Below are 24,620 nucleotides of genomic sequence, written 5' to 3'. Positions count from 1 at the left end.
ACAAAGAGTTGGACACAGCTGAGCAACTGAACTGAGAGTGAAAGCAAAGATTCAGACCATCTGAAGAATGTAGATACTAATTGACTTTTTAGTTATAAGCTTTCAATGTATTTAATTGAAATCTTCTATATTAATTTTATTATATTTGTTTTGAAGTAGGTAACACAAAAGAAATTCTCAGAATTTATTAGCCTGCTATCTGGAGATAGTGGAGGACAGAGGAGCCTGGTGTGCTGGAGGCCATGGGGTCTCAAAAAGTTGGACATGACTTTGGCGACAGCTGTGCATACATGGTTTTTAAAAAATAGTTTAGACTAGTCCTGCTAAACATATTTTTCTGTAATACTGGGAAAAGTTCTGTGTCTGCACTGTGCAATTCAGTAGACTAAGCAAGTGTAGCCACCTGAAGTTGAACAAACGATGTAGCTGGTGTGGCTGAGGAGATAAATATTCATTGACAAATCTTAAATTTAGATTAAATATTCACATGCAGCTAGCTAGTAACTATCATATAGGACAGCACAAGTATAGACCAAAGTGGGCACACATGTGGCCTGAATGGCACTAGAAATTCCCTTCATTGCACAAGTCAGACATCACAGTCACAGCAAACTCTTCCCTAGGAGTTTGGACATAGACACATTCTAAATCATATCACCCAAAAGAAATACAATGTCTGAGCAGAACTGTGTTTTCAGGACTCTTAATTTTTAAGAAACAAATACCAAGAAGCTTAGTTTTTGAAAAAAGAGGATTTGGAAGATACATTTAACTGAATTTTCTTAATGTCTAGGTGCTTAGATGATGTTAATTGAGTGTGTTCACATGTTGTTAATAGAAGTGTGAGTTTCTAGCCTGGTTCTGCTGGACTTTACATGCAGTAATGCTCTCTCGTAATAGTGACAGGGATAGATCAGTATAGCCATAGACTTACCTCTTACCTGCTTAGAAAGAACAGTGAAAAGAAACATTTTCCCGTCAAGTAATTCCTGGTTTTTTTTTTAATTTATGTTATTAAAGTGTAGTTGATTTACAGTGTTGTGTTCATTTCTACTGTACAACAAAGTGATTCAGTTATACATATACATATATGTATATATATATATACACATTCTTTTTCATCTTCTTTTTCATTATGGTTTGTCAAATATAGTTATCTGCTATGCAGTAGGACCTTATTGTTTATCATTCTGTATAGAATAGTTTGCACCTGCTAATTCCAAACTCCCAATTCATCCCTTTCCCACCCCACCTCCCACTTGGCAAGTCACAATCTGTTTTTATGTCTGTGAGCCTGTTTCTGTTTCGTGGATAAGTTCATTTGTGTCATATTTTAATTCCACATATAAGTGCTATCATATGGTATTTCTCTTTCTGACTTAGTATGATGATCTCTAGCTTCCTCCATGTTGCTGTATATGGTGTTATTTCATTCTTTTTAACGGCTGACTAGTATTCCATTGTATGTGTGTTTATACACTACATCTTCTTTTTCCATTTATTTATCTATAGACATTTAGGTTGTTTCCATATCTTAACTATTGTGAATAGTGCTGCTATGAACATTTTCCCCCAAGTAATTCTAATAATTCCTGGGACTAACTCACCTGAACAGCTTGGGTCATGTACCAACCCTGAATCAGTCACTCTGAGAGAAATTGTGCCAGGGAGCACAGGTGGGGATCCTGCCTCACTTGTCCACCCTGGAAGTTGGGATGGAGTTTACAGAAGCTCTCAGAGGACCTGGACTGAGAATGAAACTCTAACCTGTGTTCATCCTTCTAAAGCACAGCTCTGAGCCTATCACTTCTCGAGAATTATTTGTGAATTTTCACACATGCCCTAGGCCATCCTCAGTGTGATCTTCAGATCTGGATTACCTGCCCATTCTTAAAAAGTGATTTTAAACACTGCAGTTTATAGGAAGTTTTTGCAAACCCTCTGCTTTTTCTGGCCTGAAACCCTGATGCTGAAATCTTTTGCAGTTCATCTCTCAAAATGTCCTTGCTACCTATGTCATACAAACACTGCCCTTCTGGAATATTTTATAATTAAATTTATATGGTAGTATTAGTGACATTGGTTAATGTGCTAGATAACATTTTAAGTGTCTTATCTATATATCACTTATTTGCATATAATAATTCTTGGAATATATCTTGCTATTTGTCACCAGTTTTTATAAACAAGGAAACAGTCACAGAACTGTTAGTAATTTTCTTCAGTTATCATTTTATTTATATGTACAGTAAGTGTAGTGCCAGGCTTGAAAACAAAAAGTTTTATTTCAGAACCTGGTCTTTCAGCCTCTGTATTTTGTACGTAAGTAAGTGTTAAGTGGTATCTGGTATCATTGAAAAAGGTAGTTTTGCTGAAGTTTAAGGACCATGTTTATTCATCATAATATAAGTAGTGAATTATAACAATTTAGGGTGTACCATTTGTAATTTAACTTCAGTCCAAGGATGAATAATGTTCAAAATATCTTAGAAATAATATGTTGATTATCCTTCATAATTTCAACTACTACAGACATTTTTCATTGAAAGAAAATTATTTAATGCCACAAATTGATGTATTCTTTGTGCATCTAAATATTGAAATATTTTTTAAAAGTTAAACTATTCCAGAAGTTAAATATCAATTTTAAGTTAGATCTTCCAATTGTTTTTGCCACAAATATAAGAGCTAATTAATTGGTCAGTGACAGAATTCTGAGAAGCTGAAAATACAAAGTTAATACCAAAATATAATACTTTGCAGTCACTATGCAAGAAAATATTTTTCAAATCTGCTAGATGTCTGTAGGAGAATCAATAAGCTTGTGGATACAGAAGAACTAATAAAAATACTTTATATGTTTAAATATACCACATAGAAGAAATTTTACTTATTAAATTTGTCATGTTATATATTTATATTATAGTTATAAGAAAACACATATGAAAAATATTTCTCCAGTTTTTAGAATGCTCTCAGTGGTAAAGAATCTCCCTGCAATGCAAGAGACGCAAGAGATGTGGGTTCTATCCCTGGGTCAGAAAGATCCCCTGGGGTAGGAAATGGCAACCTACTCCATTAGTCTTGCCTGGAAAAACGCCTTGGACAGAGGAGCCTAGTGGGCTACAAGAACTTAGCAGCTGAACAACAACAGTAAAACACATCAATTATGTTTCCATTACCATTCATTTTAGTTCAGTTCAGTCACTCAGTCATGTCTGACTCTTTGCGACCCCGTGGACTGCAGCACACCAGGCTTCCCTGTCCATCACCAACTCCCAGAGCTTGCTCAAACTCATGTCCATTGAGTCAATGATGCCATCCAACCATCTCTGTTGTCCCCTTCTCCTCCTGCCTTCAATCTTTCCCAGCATCAGGGTCTTTTCAAATGAATCAGCTCTTCCCATCAGGTGGCCAAAGTATTGGAGTTTCAGCTTCAACATCAGTCCTTCCAGTGAACACCCAGGACTGATCTCCTTCAGGATGGACTGGTTGGATCTCCTTGCAGTCCAAGGGACTCTCTAGAGTCCCCTGCAACACTATAGTTGAAAAACCTCAATTCTTCAGTGCTCAGCTTTCTTTGTAATCCAACTGTCACATCCATACATGACTACTGGAAAAACCATAGCTTTGACTAAATAGACCTTATTTGGCAAAGTAATGTCTCTCCTTTTTAATATGCTGTCTACCGTGGTCATAACTTTCCTTCCAAAGAGCAAGCATCATTTAATTTTATGGCTGCAGTCACCACCTGCAGTGATTTTGGAGCCCCCCGAAAATAGTCTGTCACTGTTTCCATTGTTTCTCCATCTATTTGCCATGAAGTGATGGGACCAGATGCCATGATCTTAGTTTTCTGAATGTTGAGTTTTAAGCCAGCTTTTTCACTCTCCTCTTTCACTTTCATCAAGAGGCTCTTTAGTTGTTCGTTGCTTTCTGCCATAAGGGTGGTGTTATCTGTGTGTCTGAGGTTATTTGATATTTCTCCCAGCAGTCTTAATTTCAGCTTGTGCTTCATCCAGCCCAGCGTTTTTCATGATGTACTCTGGATATAAGTTAAATAATCAGGGTGACAATATACAGCCTCTGACATACTCCTTTCCTGATTTGAAACCAGTCTGTTGTTCCATGTCCAGTTCTAACTGTAGCTTCTTGACCTGCATACAGATTTCTCAGGAGTTGGGTAAGGTGGTCTGGTATTCCCATCTCTTTCAGAATTTTCCACAGTTTGTTGTGATCCACACAGTCAAAGGCTTTGGTGTAGTCAATAAAGCAGCAGTAGATGTTTTTCTGGAACTCATTGCTTTTTCGATGGTCCAGCGGATGTTGACAATTTGATTTCTGGTTTGTCAGCCTTTCCTAAAACCAGCTTGAACATCTGGAAGTTCACGGTTCACATACTGTTGAAGCCTGGCTTGGAGAAGTTTGAGCATTACTTTACTAGCATGTGAGATGAGTGCAATCATGTGGTATTGTGAGCATTCTTTGGCATTGCCTTTCTTGGGGATTGGAATGAAAACTGACCTTTTCCAGTCCTGTGGCCACTGCTGAGTTATCCGAATTTGCTGGCATATTGAGTGCAGCACTTTCCACAGCATCATCTTTTAGGATTTGAAATAGCTCAACTGGAATTCCATCACCTCCACTAGGTTTGTTCATGGTGATGCTTCCTAAGGCCCACTTGACTTTGCATTCTAGGATGTTTGGCTCCAGCTTGGTGATCATACCATTGTGATTATCTGGGTTGTGAAGATCTTTTTGTACAGTTCTTCTGTGTATTCTTGCCACCTCGTCTTTAATATCTTTTGCTTCTGTTAGGTCCATACCATTTCTGTCCTTTCTTGTGCCTTTCTTTGCATGAAATGTTCCTTTGGTATCTCTAATTTTCTTGAAGAGATCTCTGGTCTTTCCCATTCTGTTGTTTTCCTCTGTTTCTTTGCACTGATCACTGAGGAAGGCTTTCTTATCTCTCCTTTGCTATTCTTTGGAACTCTGCTTTCAGATGGGTATATCTTTCCTTTTCTCCTTTGTCTTTATCGTCTCTTCTTTTCTCAGCTATTTGTAAGGCCTTCTCAGACAACCATTTTGCCTTTTTGCATTTCTTTTCCTGGGGACGGTCTTGATCACTGCCTCCTGTACAATGTCACAAGCCTCCGTCTATAGTTCTTCAGGCACTCTGCCTATCAGATCTAATCCCTTGAATCTTATTTGTCGCTTCCGCTGTATAATCGTAAGGGATTTGATGGTGGCTCAGATGGTAAAGCGTCTGCCAACAATGCGGGAGACCCAGGTTTGATCCCTGGGTCAGGAAGATACTCTGGAGAAGGAAATAACAGCCCACTCCAGTACTCTCACCTGGAAAACTCCATGGACGGAGTCTGGTAGGCTGTCCTACCATGGTAGGCAGTCCATGGGGTTGCAGAGAGTCGGACACGACTGAGTGACTTCACTCACTCACTCATACCTGAATGGTCTAGTTTTTTTCCCTACACAAGGACATTCAAAATGTTTTCCATTACCATTGCATATACATATATGTGCATAATAACTTTCTTTTGGGTCTATTACCAGGATCATGTTTGTTTTTCTTGAAGAATTAGTGTACTTACTGCAACTATACAATTCTTTGTATTTTCCTTTTTCTCTGTCAGAAACTAAGCAATTCAGTTTGTTCAGTAGAAGTTGCTAGCTTTAGCCTATGTAGAGATTTTCCTTACTTGTATATTTGACTTATTATAATATACACTTTACTTTTTATTACAAAGAAATCCATATTAATTGTAGAAAAATAATACAAATCAATGAAATAGAAGCACCTGTAATTTCTATGTCAGCACCATAACATTCCTTTTTGATGTCTTTTAATTTCAAGTGTGAGCTTCCAATGTCATTTTAGTTGGTAAATAATTATAATTTATTATACAACTATACTAAATTTTATATACAGTCCTCTAATGTTGGACATTTAAAGTATTTCCAATATTGCTATTTAAAATGATTTTGAAGTAAATGTTATACAAGTTCTTCTTTGGGTAAAGAGCTTATTAACTCTACAGGGTAGATTTCTAGCAGTATGTGTTGTGATTCAGACTCTCTACTCAGTGAGACTTGTTTAACTTCTCACCCCTAACTGAAGTGAATGAAAATGTCTATATCCATGGACCCTAGCCTATCCCAGGTGACATTATTTTTTTTAATAACCAGTTTAACGTATACCGTTTCTTGAAAGCATCTTAAAATTTTTTAACAGTGGCATAGCATAAATAACTAAGTTACAAGATTGCATAGTCATTTTAGCAGAATTGAGGAAAAAAAACCTGAAATAATGGGCATATATGGCGTTTCTTGAGTGGACAAATGTTATAAAAGAGATGTTCTAAGGATGTATTGTGAAATTCAAAGATTCTATAATTTGTAAATGTATAAAATTTATGCTTAAAAAACTCTAGGAATGTTTTCTCCATTTCTTTTATAGCTCATTATTATGCTTTTTTTTTTTATTCAGATGATAAGTTAAAGTCTTTTCTGCCTTTAAGATAACTGGACTATTTGTGAAAACACACAGGATAAATAGAAATGGAAGACATGTTTGTTTATGTATTTGTTTTATAATCATTAGCAATTCTCTAGAATATTCATTATACGGAATATTATATCATTAAGATCATAATGTGTTTAATGTTATTAAAGTTATTTACAGAATTTTAGAAGCAGATAGGGAAACCTTAGTGCAGAGATGGTTCCACAATATAACCTCAACAGTGTTTAGGTGAAGAGTTAGGGAAGAACAGAAAATGCATAGTGCTGAGGAGTGAGCCTCTTACGGTGGAGGACCTATTTTAGACAGCACAGAGAGACTTCTGCTAATCATGTCGTGCCAGGCCCTGGGAGCCCATGTGAGACACAGTTTGCAGTAATTCACTGTCCCTTGAAGCCCAGGGGAAGAAGAGAAGTCAAGAAGTCAGTGCAATACATTTTTATGTATGAGATTAACATGAAATAATAAAACCTTTCTAGAGAGATATGTGTTGGCTATTGTGTGCTGATCTGAATAAAAGGAGAGAATAAAAGCAGAGAGGTTAGTTAACTTACTTTTGAAAAAAATACAACACAACTTATAAATGTATCCAAGTTCACAGAGCAAGGAAACAACAAATGTAGAATTCTAATTCCAGTCTTTCTGACACCAAAATAGGCAGGTATTAGCAAGCACTATAGATGTCACTAGAGATGGAAAGGATGATAAAAACAATCAGTGTAAAGATGTTGCAGAAGGTCATTCCTTCTGACCTGAGAAGAAAGTTGATGAATTTTTTTTATTGATGAAATGTGGCACTGTAACATACGAAATGAAATTACAGTTCACTGATTCAAAGTTGGAGATTTCTTGGCTCACTTGCTAGAAAGCTTAGGAAGATTTTGAAGTTTGGACTCCTTTAGAAGAAAAAGGTGTGTGTGTGTGGTGTGTGTGTTTGACAGAGAGAAGCAGAGAAGCAGCAGAGAGGGAGGGAGGATATGGATATGAATGTTTAGCGAATGGGGCGAAGCCTCAGGGAGAGCTGCAGGGTAGGAAAAAAATTAAGGAGCTAGAGAATTCAATGATGAAGAGCTCTGCTAAGAAGGTAAGATGAGCAACAACATTTTGGTGATTTCAGTGATAGGTATTGGAAACATCATCTTACCTCTCATTTGGTTAGAAATAAGTAATTAAGTGGATCATACAATTCAGAGTCAGTAGGGTTCCTCTTAGTGTTGAATCACGTGAAAACACAGGAAAATACTCCATCAGAGAAAGAAAAGGAGATATCGCCACATGAGGCAAGACCGTGATTATTAAGGTTTCCTCTCTATTAAGGAAAATGTAAAAGATAAAAAATCAGGAAATTTATGATTACAGTGAACTTTTGAATTTTAAAAAATCTCAGTATTAAAGGTTGAAATTTTAGGTTGATAGGAAGGAAGTCATTTTGAAACTTGTTGGTAGAAATTATATTGAAAGATATAGTCTAAGAGGCTAGTGTATGCTAAATGTCTCCTTAGAAGGAAATTACAGATGGGTAGAGTTAGGAATTTAGTGATTGAGGTGGATGGTTAGGGGACATCTGCCTGTGACACTGAATATAGTCTGCTTTTCTGCTACATCACAGAAAGAAGATGGCAGAAGATGCAGAATACTGGGAAGATCAGTTCTTAAATTTTGTCATTCTCAGTTTCAATCACAATCTTCTAATTTATATGTTCCAAAGAAAAGGTAGTTTTTACAGGTGTCCCTTTCGGTTTTTCTGAATTGGTTGGGAGAGGAGAGCAAACTTTTATTCAGCACTAATTCTGGGCCAAAAACTGTGCTCACTCTGATTATGAGACTGTGGTTGCTTTCAAGGAGCCAGGAGACTTAGTGATTATCCCCCTAAGGCAAGCATCTTCTGTCTTCTGATTTAATAAGCCCCTTCTATAATGTTCCAACACTCAAAATTGGTCCTTTGTCTAAAAAATGATTTTAAAAAGAAGTAAAAATTTAAATAAATTATTCTTGTTTATTCCATCCTTCTTTTGTTGTCAAAATTTGAACTTATTTCCTCATCTATGTAAATGAGGTCAGAATAATGATATTATTAGTTATTCTCATAGGTTATGATGTTATAGAAATGAGTATATCGTGTGATTCAGCTCTATTTCTCTTCTGTATCGGACTTCCGTTGTGGCTCAGCTGGTAAAGAATCCACCTGCAATGTGGGTAGACCTGGGTTCGATCCCTGGGTTGGGAAGATTCCCTGAAGAAGGGAAAGGCTACCCATTCCAGTATTCTAGTCTGAAGAATTCCACGGGCTGTATAGTCCATAGGGTCCTAAAGAGTTGGACACGCCTGAATGACTTTCCACTTTCACTTCACTTTCACTTCTGTATCAGTATTCTTAAAAAACACCAATGATTACAAATCTCCAAGTCAGTGGATTTTTCTCAGGTTTCCTTTTTATTTTTTGTGACTTTAAGCCTCATTGACCAACTGTTCCTAATTTAAATGTTAATTTTATATGCTGTACTTCCATTCATCTGCACTCTCTCTGTTTTCATGACTATATCCTTCATATCTTGATGCCAGAAAACTTGGGATTTGTATAGTCCAGTTTTCTCTTCTCTGCATGTTGTTCCATTGTTTTATTTTCCCATTCTTTAATTATCATCACTCCCGTAAAGGCTTTAATTTAGTTCCTGTTCATTCTAATCAATAGGTATCTCCGATGGCAGAGCTTACCCCAGCTTTCTCATTACTAGAGTGAAGAGACTAATCAAGGCCATCTTAACATTTTTTGTTTAAGTTCTTTCATTTGTGATCTAAATCCACATCTGTAACTCTCAACCCTTTAGTGGACTCCAGGCTGACATTTCCAAGATGTGCTGCAGTTAGTTTAACCTACCGGGTTTAAAAGTTGACCTCCCATTTTCCGCGTATAATCAAAGCTATGGTTTTTCCAGTAGTCATGTATGGATCTGAAAGTTGAACCGTAAAGAAGGTTTAGCACCGAAGAATTGATTCTTTCTAACTGTGGTGCTGAAGAAGACTGTTGAGAGTCCCTTGGACAGCTAGGTGATGAAACCAGTCTATCCTAAAGGAAATCAACCCTGAATATTCATTGGAAGAAGTGATACTGAAGCTGAAGCTCCAATAATTGGCCATCTGATGCAAAGAGCTGACTCATTTTCCCTGGTGCTGGGAAACATTGAGGGCAGGAGGAGAAGGGGGCAACAGAGGATGAGATGATTGGATGGCATCATCGACTCAAGGACATGAGTTTGAGCAATCTCCAGGAGATAGTGAAGGACATGGAAGCCTGGCCTGCTGTAGTCCTTGAGATTGCAAAGAATCGGACACAACGGAGCAACTGAACAACATCCACCACCTCAAAACTTGCTCATCGCCCTGATTTTCCTCAGTTCTGCTAATACCTCTCCCCTAATTATGCAGGTTTGACTTTTGTTTTCCACTTTGGCTCCATCATCTTCTCTCTCCTCTTGTCCAATCCATCCCTAAGTTAAAAGCTTTCCCCCACCAGCTCTTTCTGTTTTTTAGAGTAGGAATCATCTTTTCTGATAAGTATTCTTTCTTTTCATAGTATCTAGTGTATACAGCCTTGCACAGAGCAAATGCTCAAGATATTTTTGTTAGAAGGAGCATCTCATTCTCTTTCTTGTCTATCTGTTGTTAGTACTTGTTCAGAAATGTTGAATCATAATCAAAGTCAATAAAATGAGAATCTGAGCAACATTCTCTTTTTTTCCACCCATAGCTCAAATACAACATTTAAATGACCTGAATTCGAATCAGCTGGTTAGAAAAACAGTGCTGTTCTTTGAGTCCTTATAGAACATAAATTCAGTGAAAATCTGCTCAAACCACAACTCTAATTAAAGGTTTTAGCTGCCAAATAATATATTCTGGTTAAAGCCAAGTTGGTATTAAGGAGTGCTTCATGAATAACAGCGCAAGCTTTATCCTTTGCTTTTGGTTTTCTCGTGGGAAGCTCTTGTAAAGGAGAGTGGTACCTCCCCGCTGACTTTAGCTTTTAGAAATGCAAAGCATGCTGAAACTGTACGTAATTTTCTTCTAAAGAAAAGGAAGTAGCATTTCAATGGTTTTCCTCAGTGTCTTATTGAGTTATGGTAGGGCACAATTATGTCTGTTAAATTGATTTACCAGATGAAAGGTTACATTTTATATTTAGCTGATTAAGTTGTAGGAGAGTAGAATTGTATCTCATACCATAAAGATCATATATAAAGGTACAAAATATTTTAATTAACTACATTTTGAAAGTGGCTAATTAGAGACTTAAACTGTTTTTTCCCCCTCCTATTACTTACATTGTACCAAAAGGGGAAATTGTTCTTAGCAACGGGCTTTATTACAGTTGTTATTGGACTTAATAACTTAGTATCTCAAAAGGAATCTACTTTAAAAAAAATAAAATGTTCCCACTTGAATGAGTTTTGGAAATTGATTGCTATTGAAGCTGTTTAGAATGTATAAAGTACTCAGCATTTGGGGGTTAAAATAAATGATCCTTAACTTACACCCTTATGGAACATTAACAGAAAAATTTTAAAGAAATAAGCTACATTTTTGTCTTTTACTTTTTTTGTTGGATTATTTTACAGATAAGTAAATATATTAATTAAAACCTTACCTCTGTATAAAAATGATATCTGGTTTAGTGTTAAATGTTAATTTTAAGCAAATTATTGTCTTGGTATTTCTGCTAAGTGATAGGCATATATCATTAATAGTTTTCTTTAATATTCTACTTTCTTACCTAAAACAAACAAACTATACACACACACACACACACACACACACACACATATAGCGTGTATATATATATATATAAAACAGTGAAATCTGTTCTAGTCAGAACCAGTATTTCAGAATATTCAGACTTTCAAAGCAGTGCCAGGTTTGGGATCCTTCAGACTGCTCTATTGACTTCTTATGACTCTTGTAATAAATTAACACAAACTTAGTTACTTAAAACAGCACATATTTATTATCTTACGGTACTTGGAGCAAGTCTGTCTCCTTGCTTTTTCCAGTTTCTGGAGGCTGCCCACACTCTCTGGCTTCTGATCACCTCTCCATCTTCAAACCCAGCAATAACGAGTTGGTCTTTGTTGCAGTGAGTCATTCTATACTTCTGCCTCCTCCATATTTTTAGAGAACCCTTGTGATTATATTAGCCCACCTGAATAATCCAGGATAATCTCCTCATCTTTAAACCTGCTAATTAGCAATCTTAAATCCTTTTACAACCTTAATATCTTTTTACTTTGTATTGTGACAGTCACAAGTTCTGGGGAGTAGGACATAGACTTCTTTGCCCTGAGAACATTATTCTGCCTGACACAACTCCAGCATTTATTGTTTGTAAATTTTTTGATGATGGCCATTCTGACTGGTATGGCAGTTTTGATTTGCATTCCTCTAATAATTAGCAGTGTTGGGCATCATTTCATGGGCCTCTCAGTCATCTGTATGTCTTCTTTGGAGAAATGTCTATTTAGGTCTTCTGCCCAGTTTTTGATTGGGCTGTTTGTTTTTATGATATTGAGCTACATGAGCTGCTTGTTGGTTGCATCATTTGCAAATATTTTCTCCTGTTCTGTGGGTTGTCTGTTTGTTTGTTTTACTTATGGTTTCCTGCTCTGCAAAAGCTTTTGAGTTTAATTAGGTCTCCTTTGTTTGTTTTTGTTTTTATTTCTATTACTCTGGGAGACCGACTGACAAAGATGCTGTTGTGATTTATTTTCAGAGAGTGTTCTGCCCGTGTTTTCCTCTAAGATTTGATGATATCCAGTCTTACGTTTCGGAGAAGGCAATGGCAACCCACTCCAGTACTCTTGCCTGGAAAATCCCATGGATGGAGGAGCCTGGTGGGCTGCGGTCCATGGGGTCGCTAAGAGTCGGACACGACTGAGTGACTTCACTTTCACTTTTCACTTTCATGCATTGGAGAAGGAAATGGCAACCCACTCCAGTGTTTTTGCCTGGAGAATCCCAGGGACTGGGGAGCCTGGTGGGCTGCCGTCTATGGGGTTGCACAGAGTCGGACACGACTGAAGCAACTTAGCAGCATCAGCAGTCTTACGTTTAGGTCTTAATCCATTTTGAGTTTATTTGTGTATGATGTTAAATAGTGTTCTAAATTCATTTATTATGTATTTACACATCCAGTTTTCCCAGCACCATTTTTTGAAGAGATTGTCTTTCCTCCATTGTATAGTCTTGCCTCCTTTGTCACAGATTAATTCACCATTGGTGTGTGACTTTATTTCTGGGCTTTCTATCCTATTTCATTGATCTATACTTTTTTTTTTCCCTAGTACCATACTAGTTTCATGACTGCAACTTTGTAGTATAGTATGAAGTTAGGGAGCCTGATTCCTCCAGCTCTGCTTTTCTTTCTCAAAATTACTTTGGCTATTCAGGGTCTTTTGTGTCACTGTGCAAATTTTAAGATTTTCTTATTCTAGTGTGAAGAATGCCATGGGTAATTTGATAGGAATTGCATTGAATCTGTAGATTGCTCTGGTTAATATAGTCATTTTCATAGTATTGATTCTTCCAGTCCAAGCACATGATGTATCTTTCCATTAGTGTTGTCTCCAATTTCTTTCATTAATGTCTTAGAGTTTTCAGAGTACAGGTCTTTTGGGTGATTGCTTTTATATGGCTATAACTGGACAAGTCAGAAGAAAATGAAGTAAACAAATGAAATAAAAGCTAGAGAATGATGTTACAGTTTTATGGGAGTGAGCTGAAAATTTTCGGATAAACATCAGAGACAAAAATTTCAAAGTCATATATTTGAAGAAAGTAAGTTGTACAGCATCTAAAATTTGATGGTGATTTACTTTGTTTACTGTTCTAATCAATACCCTTGAACTCTTTTTAAAAGTCAGAAGAATGGCTACTATTGTCCATATTTTCAGGCAGGAAAATTGAGGCACAGAGACATTGAATAATAAAAAAACTTGACCCAAGTCACATAGTATCACAGTCAAGACTGGAAAATAGCTCCAGACTCTTATGAGTATAAACAAGGTAAGTTCATGCTGATAGCACAAATGTGTACAATAAAGCTTAGACTTACAGTGATACTCAAGTAGTTATCAGAAGATTGGTATTAGTTTCCTCACCATATTATCCTGACTGTCAGGGTTTCTGGAAAGAATTATGTGCTGGGCTGCCATGTGCTCCCATCAAATATACGGTCACCCCAGTGCAGATCTATAAGAGATAAATAAAACTACGAAATATGCATGAAAAATTACATGGCATACTTCATAGTTTTATTTATCTCCTATACTAGATGTATTATTTTTAATTATGTGTTTATTTACTTAGGGCAGTGCTGGGTCTTCTATTGTTTATTTATTTATTTGGGGTTGTGCTGTGTGAGCTTTTCTGTAGTTGTGACAAGCTTCTAACTAAACTCATTGGTTTATTACTGAAAGAAGATTAATAGCATAAGTAATTAATTTTGAATTTTATTTTTAAGTATGAAATTTTAGAACTCAAGAGGACTTTTAGAAACATGCCCCTAGTCTAGTTTGTCTTATTGAAGTGATAATTCAAAATTTTGCTTTATTTTTAGAAAACAGATTTTAAAAATTTACTTCTGCTTTTATGTAAATAAAATATATTTGAAAAAATAAAGCATATAAGGGAATTAACATAGAAAGGTATTTTGTATGTGAATTTCCTTGACTCCAAACATGGTATTTTTGATGCTTGCCAGACAAATGAAATTCCTCTGGCATTCTGCAGCTGATCTCTAAGGCCTCTTGGCATAAAGTTCAACGTCAAGAAATTCTTACAAATTAGAAAAGCTGAAGTTCAGCTAGTTCTCCTCTCAACAACATTTCAAACCCAGTCTTTTACTCTTAAGTTTCCTTTCATGCTTGAGTATATGGGAACTTTTTTTTTTTCATTCAACAGCTATAAAGACACACCATGAGTCTATGTCATTGTTCAGTACTAAGAATAGACAAAAAATTGATGCATTTGCTGTCCCAAGTGATATGTGTGGTAGAGTAGTTTCAGTGAAACAATGAGAGGTAGAGCCATATTGCAGTGGTTTGAGGCTAGAAAATGGTGGTGCCAAGTGTAAGGCTACTTAAAAAAAAAAAAACTTTACTGTAAATTAAAGTATAAATGCAGAGAGTAGCTAATAATATCTATATCTCGGGGTGGGGGGCTTATTTTTATTTGAGTGGGAAAGATCTGACCTTGTCTGCATGCTAAGAAAAAAGCCAACATAGAGAGGGAGTGTAAAGATACAGATTGAATAACCTTTGTTAGCATATTGATTTATGTTGATATAATTGCCTAATTTAGCTAAATTTTGCTTGACATTTTTCTTTGAAGCCTTATCTTCATTTAGTATTGCTTCCCTCTCCCCTCGCCCCTCCACCCCCCAACAGGCTAGTGTATTTAATCTCCATCCCTTGAATTTGCCAGTATCTTCCCCTGGATAGGGTTGCTTCCTCTGCCTGGAACTGAGCTTCCCTCCCACCTCTACCTGTCAGAATCTCTCAGTCCCCAGGACTTACCCTCTAGGGAAAGGAATCCCTGCCTCCCAGCTCCGAGGCTCCTCTTATACCTGTCATGTGGCAGTGATCACGTTTAGTGTGTTATTTGTTCTTGCTAGGCCATGAATGCCCAGTAGGAAAAATCTCTCTAGTCTGTCTTTGAGAAGTTGCCTCAGCACTTAAACACACCCCTTTTCCCATTCATTGATTCATTCGTTCAGTAAATAACTAATGAATTTGACCTATGTAGTAGGCACTGTATAAGTGCTGAATAAACAATAGAAACATAACTAGATATGTTCCCATTCCTCACAGAACTTGCAACTTCAGTTCTAAGTATTATTTAATAACTCTTAACTAAATAAACAATGGGACCAACTGAACAGAAAGTTGAATTTAACTATAAAAGTGATGAATTATCTCATCACATTATTATTTGCTTCTATCCAGAATCACAGTATTTGCTTAAAATATTTTATCTGTTTTTAAAAATGGTAATTTGTGCTTTAAATGTCATAAAATTTTTTGAATCAATTATTTCTTCTTCTGTCCTAGTATTAAGCACAAAAACAAAGCCCAGCATTGAGTAAGCAGTTTGTGTATTCGATCACTCAGTAGAGTTTTTCTGGGTGCTGCCTAAGCCAGCTGAGCATCAGGCGCTGTGGAGAAAACACTGTGAGGAAAAGGAAGCAGGGTTGAACACAGTGTGCTGCCCTGGGATTGAGGAGGCTCAGGGCTCTGTCACAGGCTTTCAGCTTCAGAGGCGCCTGCTCTGGCTCAGGAGTTGAAGCATTCATAGCTGCTAAGAGATTGCCACCAAGAGCTAATAAGCCTTCTGTTCTAGACTGAGCTTCTGTTTCCCAGAAAAAGTGAAAATTGAAAGTGTTAGTTGCTCAGTTGTGTCTGACTCTGTGACCCCATGGACTGTAGTCCACCAGCCTCCTCAGCCCATGGAATTCTCCAGGCAGGAATACTGGAGTTTGTAGCCATTGTCTTCTGCAGGAGATCTTCCTGACCCAGGGATCGAACCTGGTTCTCCCACATAGTGGGCAGATTCTTTACCATCTGAGCCAGCAGGGAAGCTCATCCTCCATGTTGTTCTCACATACTTCTCTGAGACCTGCTTCCCGGGTCTCTGTAATACTCCTTGCCCTTTATGGTGATTGATTTTTTTCCCTCCTAATCATAAGAACTTGTCATTGTTGTTTTCATATGTGAGGAACCTAAGAATTATATTTCCTTTGATGGGAGGAAATACTCAGAAATATACACGTGGCTTCACAGTGATGTGTCCCACTCTTCTGTCTTTGAAAGTAAAACATTGTAGATCACCTAAGTGACCAGTGTTATCAAAGGCTTAAATAAAATGGTGGATACTCACATGTATAGGCGTCTGAGTAATACATGGCATATCCTCATAATGTATTTTTAGAAGAATATATAATTGGAAAAGATTCATGATAAAATTTTAAATGAAAGCATAATAAATAATCATTTTAAAGACTATATAATTACTGGAGAAAAACTCATAATGCATTAAGTGAAGAAACAGGATCTTATTTTCAAGTACTTTTATATATACAACACAAAAGAAACATTATAGTAGGGTATACTCATTTCCCATTTCCAAAATGCATCCCATTTCCAAAAATTTCAAACATGTATGAAACTTTGAGATGTATGTATGATTCACATAATTAGAAGAAAGCAATAAATGTTATTATAAAATAAATACACTATGAATTGATTAATATTTACCAGTGTGCTTTTTGAAAAAGAATAATTCTCTTTGAACAAATAGTGTCATAATTGATATGTTGTCAATAAGAGGATGGATGGATGTCTACATTAGTATTTCTGAATACTATTATAGTTTTTCCAGGAAATTGCATTTATATATTGCCATAAATGTGGCTAGCTATTAAAAGCTAAAATTTCCCAATAAATGATTTTTTAAAAAACTTTTACATATGAAATACACATCATTAACTGGTTGTAATTAAAAAGAATTAGACTAGAAATTTTTGTCCCTTGATATCAAAATGCATAAAATCTGATTCATAACATTAAATATTCATATTATCCAAGCCCCTCAAAAAGCATAAGTTGTGTTAGATATACTGTTTTGTTCTGAATGCTAATTTAAAAAATCTGTAGGCTTGGTCTAATTATAAAATTTTTTAATTAGAGTAACCTGTATTTTTAGATCAACTTTAGAGAATTTACACATTTTCCCAGAGTGTCAGTTCATAATTGTAATGACTCTTTGATTGAACAGTTCACATGTGACTAGGCATGCTACAGTGTTAGCATAAAAGAGAGAAATGACTTGGGCAGGAACTATTCCAGGAAACCTAATCTTCAAAAAGCACATTCCAAATAGACTGAATGAGTGATAAGATTATGCCTACTTGGTTCCAAGTGACAGAATGTTATAATAGAGAAATGCCAAGATAGGCCTCTAGGTGGGAAATAGCAGGTGAAATCTGGGGAGAGGAGGGGCTCGGTGGATAAGCTGACAGATATCTAGTCCTGCAAAGAAGAATAGACAATGTCAGAGAAGGGATGTGACATTTGCAATGGAGCCCCAAATTTCACCTATGATTGTGGTGCTAAATGTGCAGGTGAAATAGTTGAATATCCCCAATATTCAATAATATAAAAATGCATTTCTTAATCTAGTACTTAATCTTGATAAATCATTAGTAATTTTAATTAATAATATCATTATCCATTTCTCAATGAAAAATCTTTTCTCCTATGGTCACCTCTCTTATGAGAATCAAGAACTTCCTTATACCATGATATGTGGTTATTGAATTTTTGTCTGAACTGTTGGTGTAAAGAGTATTCACAAATTAGGATTAAAAATGAACAAAGACAAGATGCACAAAGTAGGTAATCATTCTCAGTAAATGGTGGTATATTTAAGACACATGGTAAATTGAGTAGAAATTATAAATGGAAATAAAAGAAGTGAGGAAAATGTGAAAAGTCAATTAGTAAACATAAAGTATTTTAAATATACTGAGTGAAAGATCAGAAAAGGACTACTGTTATTTTTGTTGCTATTATAGATAATACTGCCCTAGGCAAAAGGAATAAACCACTTGTAGCCTTCTGTCTCTGTGCGTGCATGCTAAGTTGCTTACCTTTTAATTTTATTCGTTCTTAGTCTTATATATGGACAGAATTACACATTCATTTATCCAACATCTATCTATTGACCAACTTTTTTGTGATGACCAGTCAATTGAACTAGGAACTTCATTCAACCCCTTTAATCTTCCACCATAGTATATCTATATATATATCATCTACAATAGATGACAAAAGAGCTCATGGAGATCCCAAAACTCACCCAGGATTGCCAGGTGTTAGTACATGAAATAGTTAGCACTGAAATCTGAGTCTACTGTCTGTTTGTGTCAGAGACCTGTTTGCCTCTACAAAAGATAGCTTCTGTGTTTGTATGTGTGTACATGTGCAAAGTGACACTCCCACACTCACATACACACTCCACACACCAATCTCTTAGTGAAATGACAAGTCTGGACCTTCTGACTTACTGTGCTTTAGAATCTTAATTTTTTAACCTTTGCTTCTGCTATCTAACTTTACTGCTTTTCTCATTGTTTATTTTCACACCTTTTGACACGTAAATTAATTTCAAACTAGGGAGATCCGTATGAGAAGAAAAGATTTCAAACACATTTAACTCATGAGGCATTTTTCACATATTTTCTGTTTCCTTTGTTCACTTGTTTTTTAAGCAAAAAGAGAAAAAAGTTTTAGTTCTCTCATCTTTAACATTTTTTTCACTTAAATAGTGATAATCAATTTTTCATGCAGTGTTTTCATTTCAGCAAACAAGTATATTTTTGGGGCACACACACTAAAAGTTTGCCTTCTGTTTTTGTGATTAATTGAGATGTAGAGAGTGATGGGTGTGGGGTAAAAATAGAAAGGCAATTAGTGCAACTAGGCATGAAATACATTCAAATACAAGCAAAATATCTCCCCCATTAGTGATCTCTTTCTGGGCTCTTGAGAATTTTCATCCCATTAGTAAGTCACTGGAATGGAAATCTTCAGTCTTTGGGGAGACCAGAGCATTGAAAGTGGAATTAACTCCTAACTGCAAACTGAGTCAGCACAATAGGTTATTAATTCTAGTGCCTGGGTATATGTCATGCTGAGATTGGTGTGTGGGCTTCTGAAATGTTAGGAGTGAGTTTATAAAGCATTATGAAGACTAAATGATGGTTATTTATCATTCCAACCTTGGCCTTCACCACCAAGATACTAATACTTCTGGTGACTCAAAATCAAAAGTGAAATACAGGCGAAAGTTTTGGCTAAAACCAATAGACTTGGCCTTTTACTTAGAGAAGTTGTGATTATATATTTTGAGAAAATAAATTTATGTTGTACTTTATAGAATATCAGTAATTGCTAGTTTTTACAAGTCTGTGCCGTCAATTGATAAATATAGCACTATGTCTCAAATATTACCCTGTTTAGAACTAGAATTCTGACTTTTCTGCACATTTTCATAGCCAATAGAAGTTGACTAGCTTTGATTTGAATGAAATTCTAAATTTAAAATATATTGAAATATTTACTGTTATAAGCTACCTGTAGCACTCCCTGGTTTCTGATAATCTTTTTTTCTTCTGATACTCTCCTACATCCTCTTTGAGAATCTCCAAGATACCATTATCCCCTTTATTTCTCTCTGTGTAGAACAATTATTAACATCTTCCATTTCCTGATTACTTACCCCAGAGTTTTCACACTTGGCCATACCATTTGGGTCCAGATAATTCTCTGTTGTGGGGCTGTCCTGTGTGTAGTAGGATGTTTAGCAACATCCCTGGGCTCCACCCACTACATTCCAGTAGCATCTCCCCATACTGACAGAGTATCTCCAGACATTGCCGGATGTCCCTGGTGTCAAAATCTTTGCCAACTGAGAACCACTGGTTTATCTTCTGCTAAATATTATTTTGTTTGACTCTATGATAACTTTGCAAACTATGTACAACTGTGTTACTCAGAGTCTTGGCAAGTAACAGAACCCACATGATGTGGGTCATAGACTTTTATGAAGGGAACTGCTTACAACAGCTTGGGGATGTTGAGGCACCCAGAAAATAGCTACAGCAGGAAACTGTTCCCACCCCTAGTGCTGAAGAAGCACAGAGAAGAAATAGGGTTGCTAGAGTGCTGAGAAAGCTGGAACCGTGGAATGGAGCCTTCAAGAGGGAGATGAAATCAGGAAGAGACAAAGCTATACCCAGTGATGCAGCGCTATAGCAGAGAGAACATAGGATACTTGGTCTCGAACTCCTCAATTCTTCGATCACTGGCCAGTCTTAGCAGTAGGCTGAGTCCAAACAAGACCCAAGCAGCAAAGGAATGGGATGATGCAACCCCAGGATTTGGTCTTGTAATCTTAGAGAAAGAAGGAAAATGCAATCTATTGGGATGTATGGAGGAAAAAAAAAAGGAAAAAAAAAAAACTATCTCCATTTTAACATGAGAAACTGAGATTTAAAGATATAAAGTAATTCATCAAAGCCAAACACCCAAAGTGTAAACAGGCACTTAAAGCACATCTATTTCACTCCATAAACTATAACGATATCTTCATAACTGACTTTCATGAATGAGCAGACTGATAGTAGATGATAGATGCGAAACCAGAATCCTATTCTCATACCTACTCTGATGTCCACTTTTTTTTTAATGTTGACTATAGGAAGCTATTTAAAAGATGAATATCCAGCCTATTCTCAAATAGACACATGGGAACAAAAGCTTTCTGCTGACCTGTGAAGTCATTTTCTGAAAAGCTTATGGAATTCTAGGTTTCCTGTAGAATGTTTAAGTGGCACATGCTGGTTTTCCAAGCTGTTGGCACATTTTCATCTTTACTGCAGATATTCAGCCCTGGCCAGTGCAATGTGTGAGGAGGAGGGCTAGACTGGGTATCGGGATCTGGGGCTCAGTCCTGTCTCTGTCATTCCTAGCATAACCCTGGCAGTGGCAGCAATAATAAAAATTGCCTAAACCAAAATTGCTGCAGATAGTGACTGCAGCCATGAGATTAAAAGACGCTTGCTCCTTGGAAGAAAAGCTATGACCTACCTAGATGGCATATTAAAAAGCAGAGACACTACTTCGCCAACAAAGGTCCATCTAGTCAAGGCTATGGTTTTTCCAGTAGTCAGGTATGGATGTGAGAATTGGACTATAAAGAAAGCTGAGCACCGAAGAATTGATGCTTTTGAACTGTGGTGTTGGAAAAGACTTTTGAGAGTCTCTTGGACTGCAAGGAGATCCAACCAGTCCATCCTAAAGGAAATCAATCCTGAATATTCATTGGAAGGACTTATGCTAAAGATGAAACTCCAATACTTTGGCCACCTGTTGTGAAGAACTGACTCATTGGAAAAGACCTTGGTGCTGGGAAACATTGAAGGCAGAAAGAAAAGGGGATGACAGAGAATGAGATGGTTGGATGGTATCACCAACTCGATGGACATGAGTTTGAGCAAGCTCCTGGAGTTGGTGATGGACAGGGAAGCCTGGCGTGTTGCAGTCCGTGGGGTCACAAAGAGTTGGACACAACTAAGCAACTGAACTGAACTGAAACCTTTTTCTTCCCTTTTGCATTCACCCAAATCTTCATAGTTATTCTTAGGTATCTAGTCCTGTGGCCAAAGTTCTGTGAAATAAGGAAGATGTTAGAGTTTCATATTTGAATTCACAAATGTAGAGCCAGGCTCAGAAAGCACTAAAATCACACTGAAAGTCTCATAAGTGGGATGTGTGGTCCCAATTCCACATATTCCTGCTGAAACATGGTGCCTTTTCTACTCCATCTTTGAAGTGATCGATCAATTGGTTTACTCCCTCTGGAGAGCGAGTTTGTAACATCTGAATCCATTAGACTTCATCATAAAGTCATGTCTAGATCAAGATCTAAGAATCTGTGATTTTTATCTTAGGCTTATAAGCAAGATGACAGCAGATACCAGTATATTAATAGTTAGCATATAGGGATTCATTTTTTTATTTGAAATGGAATATATTTATTAACCTACAACTTATCAGAGGCAAAATTGGTGTTTTTAAAGGCATTTAAAAATAAATATATGGGGGTGGGTGTGTGTATGTTAGTCACTCAGTCATGTCTGACTCTTTGCGACCCCATGGTCTGTGGCCCGCCCAGCTCCTCTGTCCATGGAATTCTTCAGGCAAGGATGCTGGAGTGGATAACCATTCCCTACTCCAGAGGAATCTTCCCAACCCAGGAATCAAGCCTGGGTCTCCTGCATTGCAGGCGGATTCTTTTCAATCTGAGCCACCAGGAAAGCCCAGGTATGGGGATAGGGTGGGGATCTAGGTGAAATAGAATATAGTTCCATCTTTTCCCCTTTATTCACAGGTATGTTGTATACTAGTAATTCAGATTCAGTCTTCTCTGCTAAGATCAAGTGGGTTAAGGAATGTCTGCACTCCTGGAAAGTCTGGCAAGAACTTTAATCCTTCCCCCAAACTATTACCCTTCTTTGCTTCAAAGTGGGAGGCCCAGGAAGTAAGACCTTTGTGGTCTCTAGTCACTGGGCTTCTTGTACTCATTCCTGATTTCTACCCTTATCTCCTGTCCATTTTTTACCTTTACAATATTTCCAGGTCCCCCCCCCCCTTTTTTTTTTACATTTTTAGTGTTTGGGGGCATAAAAATCAGATGTGAACACCCCCCCCCAAATTAACTTTTTAATTTTATCTAGCCAGTTCCAAGAAAATCTAGGATTCTCAGTCCAAGGTAGATCTAAAAAAAGAGGTGTTAGTGAGAGAAGAACAAAGAGGAAACTAAAGTATTTAATATCAAAAATAAATGAGTAATAGAAGATTGTAAGTTATACTTTTGATATCCTCTGTAATTGGGCAGAACTATAAAATTCCTTCAAAGAAATAATTTTATCTGCTCCAGAATTCTAGCTACATTATAACATTGTATCTGATATATGTGATTAGTAATGCTTTGGAAAAGCAGTTCTATAATTGTTCTGCTGTTCCTACATAAAGAAAGGTTGAAGAGCAGTATTTTCAGTGTTATAAGATTAGATGTGAGCTAGGTTATCTGGGTACAGATGCTGGCTTCATCATCCCTTTTTACTTTGATGACTTTGGGCAAGTTATTTACATCTCTGTGTTTTGGTTTCCTCACTGATATAATCAAAGTGTAAGTAGACTCTGTCCCATTAGATTTTCTGTGGTTAAAAAAGTTAACATTAACAAAGATTTCAGTACAGTAGTGGAACATAGTGATCACTGTACAAATGTTAGTTGTCATCAGAAGCATTGTTTTCCTAATTATCATCATCACTACCACCTCCATCATCATTGATTTCTATTACAAAATCAATCCAATGTTTCCATTCTTCTAAAGTACAATCACTTCAAAACTCAATGCATGAAGATAAATTATAGAGCATCACTCTTTAGAATAGTGTAACTAAAGAAACACATATTTATGAATAATGTGCTTTTGTATTTTGGAATATATAACCTAACTCAAGAACTTTACCTATAAGACTTGGCCACCCTTCCTTTCTAATTGACTGTGTATTCACTGTATTCAAAGGTTTACTCATAGTGATTCTACTTGGTTTTGTGTTATTATACTAAGTGTATTTTCCCAGGATTTCAGGTTAGAAACTACTGACAATGAAATATTTCAGGAGTCAGAATTAGACATAAATTATTTTCTGCAGCAGTGTCTTCCTATTACCAGAAGTCAGCCAAGAGTCTCTAAAATCACATTAGGGTACTGTTTTAGTGGTTCTTGAGTTTCACCCTTGAGAGAATTAAAAGAACTGACAGTGAAATATAATAAATCTTATTCTGACCCAAACACTCTCAGTCATTTAACTTCCCATTAACAATCCCAATTCTGCTAGATAAAATAAGTAGAAAGTATGTTTTTACTCTCTTTCCACTTTACATTTAGAGATGTAGAATAATATTTCACACACTTCATAAAAATAATTATGACATTTGTCTGTTTAATTAATTTATAATCAATGCCTTATTTACATGCTTGGGTTTTAATTTGACATGAGAAGGGACCAAGAAAAGGGTGAGCCTTTTTTTTTTTTTAATTACACAGGAGCAATTGGCTCTCCATTTTTTAATTTTTATCTATTTTCTTTGTCTCAATTCCCAGCCTCTGAGCCCAACTTGAAGGTGCGGTCCAGGTTAAAACAGAAAGTGGCAGAGAGGAGAAGCAGCCCCTTACTCAGGCGGAAGGATGGAAATGTTGTCACTTCATTCAAGAAGCGAATGTTTGAGGTGACAGGTAATTGAGGACTGGGTAGATACACACCGGAAAAAAAAAAAAAAAAAAAACAACTGCTGCCAGTAGGAATGAAACAAAATTAGCTTAGAATAAATATACCTGCTGTATATTAAAATTTATTTTGAAGAGAAACATTTCTTGAAAGGAAGTTATATTGAAAGCT

At 36.5% G+C, this 24,620-nt stretch overlaps 1 protein-coding gene across 19 annotated transcripts in view; it reads left to right on the top strand.

The window, feature by feature from the left end:
• HDAC9 (histone deacetylase 9) overlaps positions 1-24,620 on the top strand; it is a 972,671-nt gene that overhangs the window by 552,811 nt on the left and 395,240 nt on the right. For 17 of the 19 annotated variants that reach the window (XR_011488684.1, XM_070470395.1, XM_020901439.2 and 14 more), the window contains one exon: positions 24,326-24,457. The exons of the other annotated variants lie outside the window; for them this stretch is intronic. Coding sequence is in view for 16 of the 17 variants with exons in the window: in XM_070470395.1 (XP_070326496.1) it covers positions 24,326-24,457 (132 nt within the window). In the remaining variant the exon portion in view is untranslated. The remainder of the gene's footprint in view (positions 1-24,325; positions 24,458-24,620) is intronic. 19 annotated transcript variants of the gene reach the window in all.

This window comes from Odocoileus virginianus, chromosome 1 (assembly GCF_023699985.2).
Source record: "Odocoileus virginianus isolate 20LAN1187 ecotype Illinois chromosome 1, Ovbor_1.2, whole genome shotgun sequence".
Lineage (NCBI taxonomy): Eukaryota > Metazoa > Chordata > Mammalia > Artiodactyla > Cervidae > Odocoileus > Odocoileus virginianus.
Note: the sequence above shows the minus strand (reverse complement) of the source record. Positions and strands in the feature narration are given on the sequence as shown.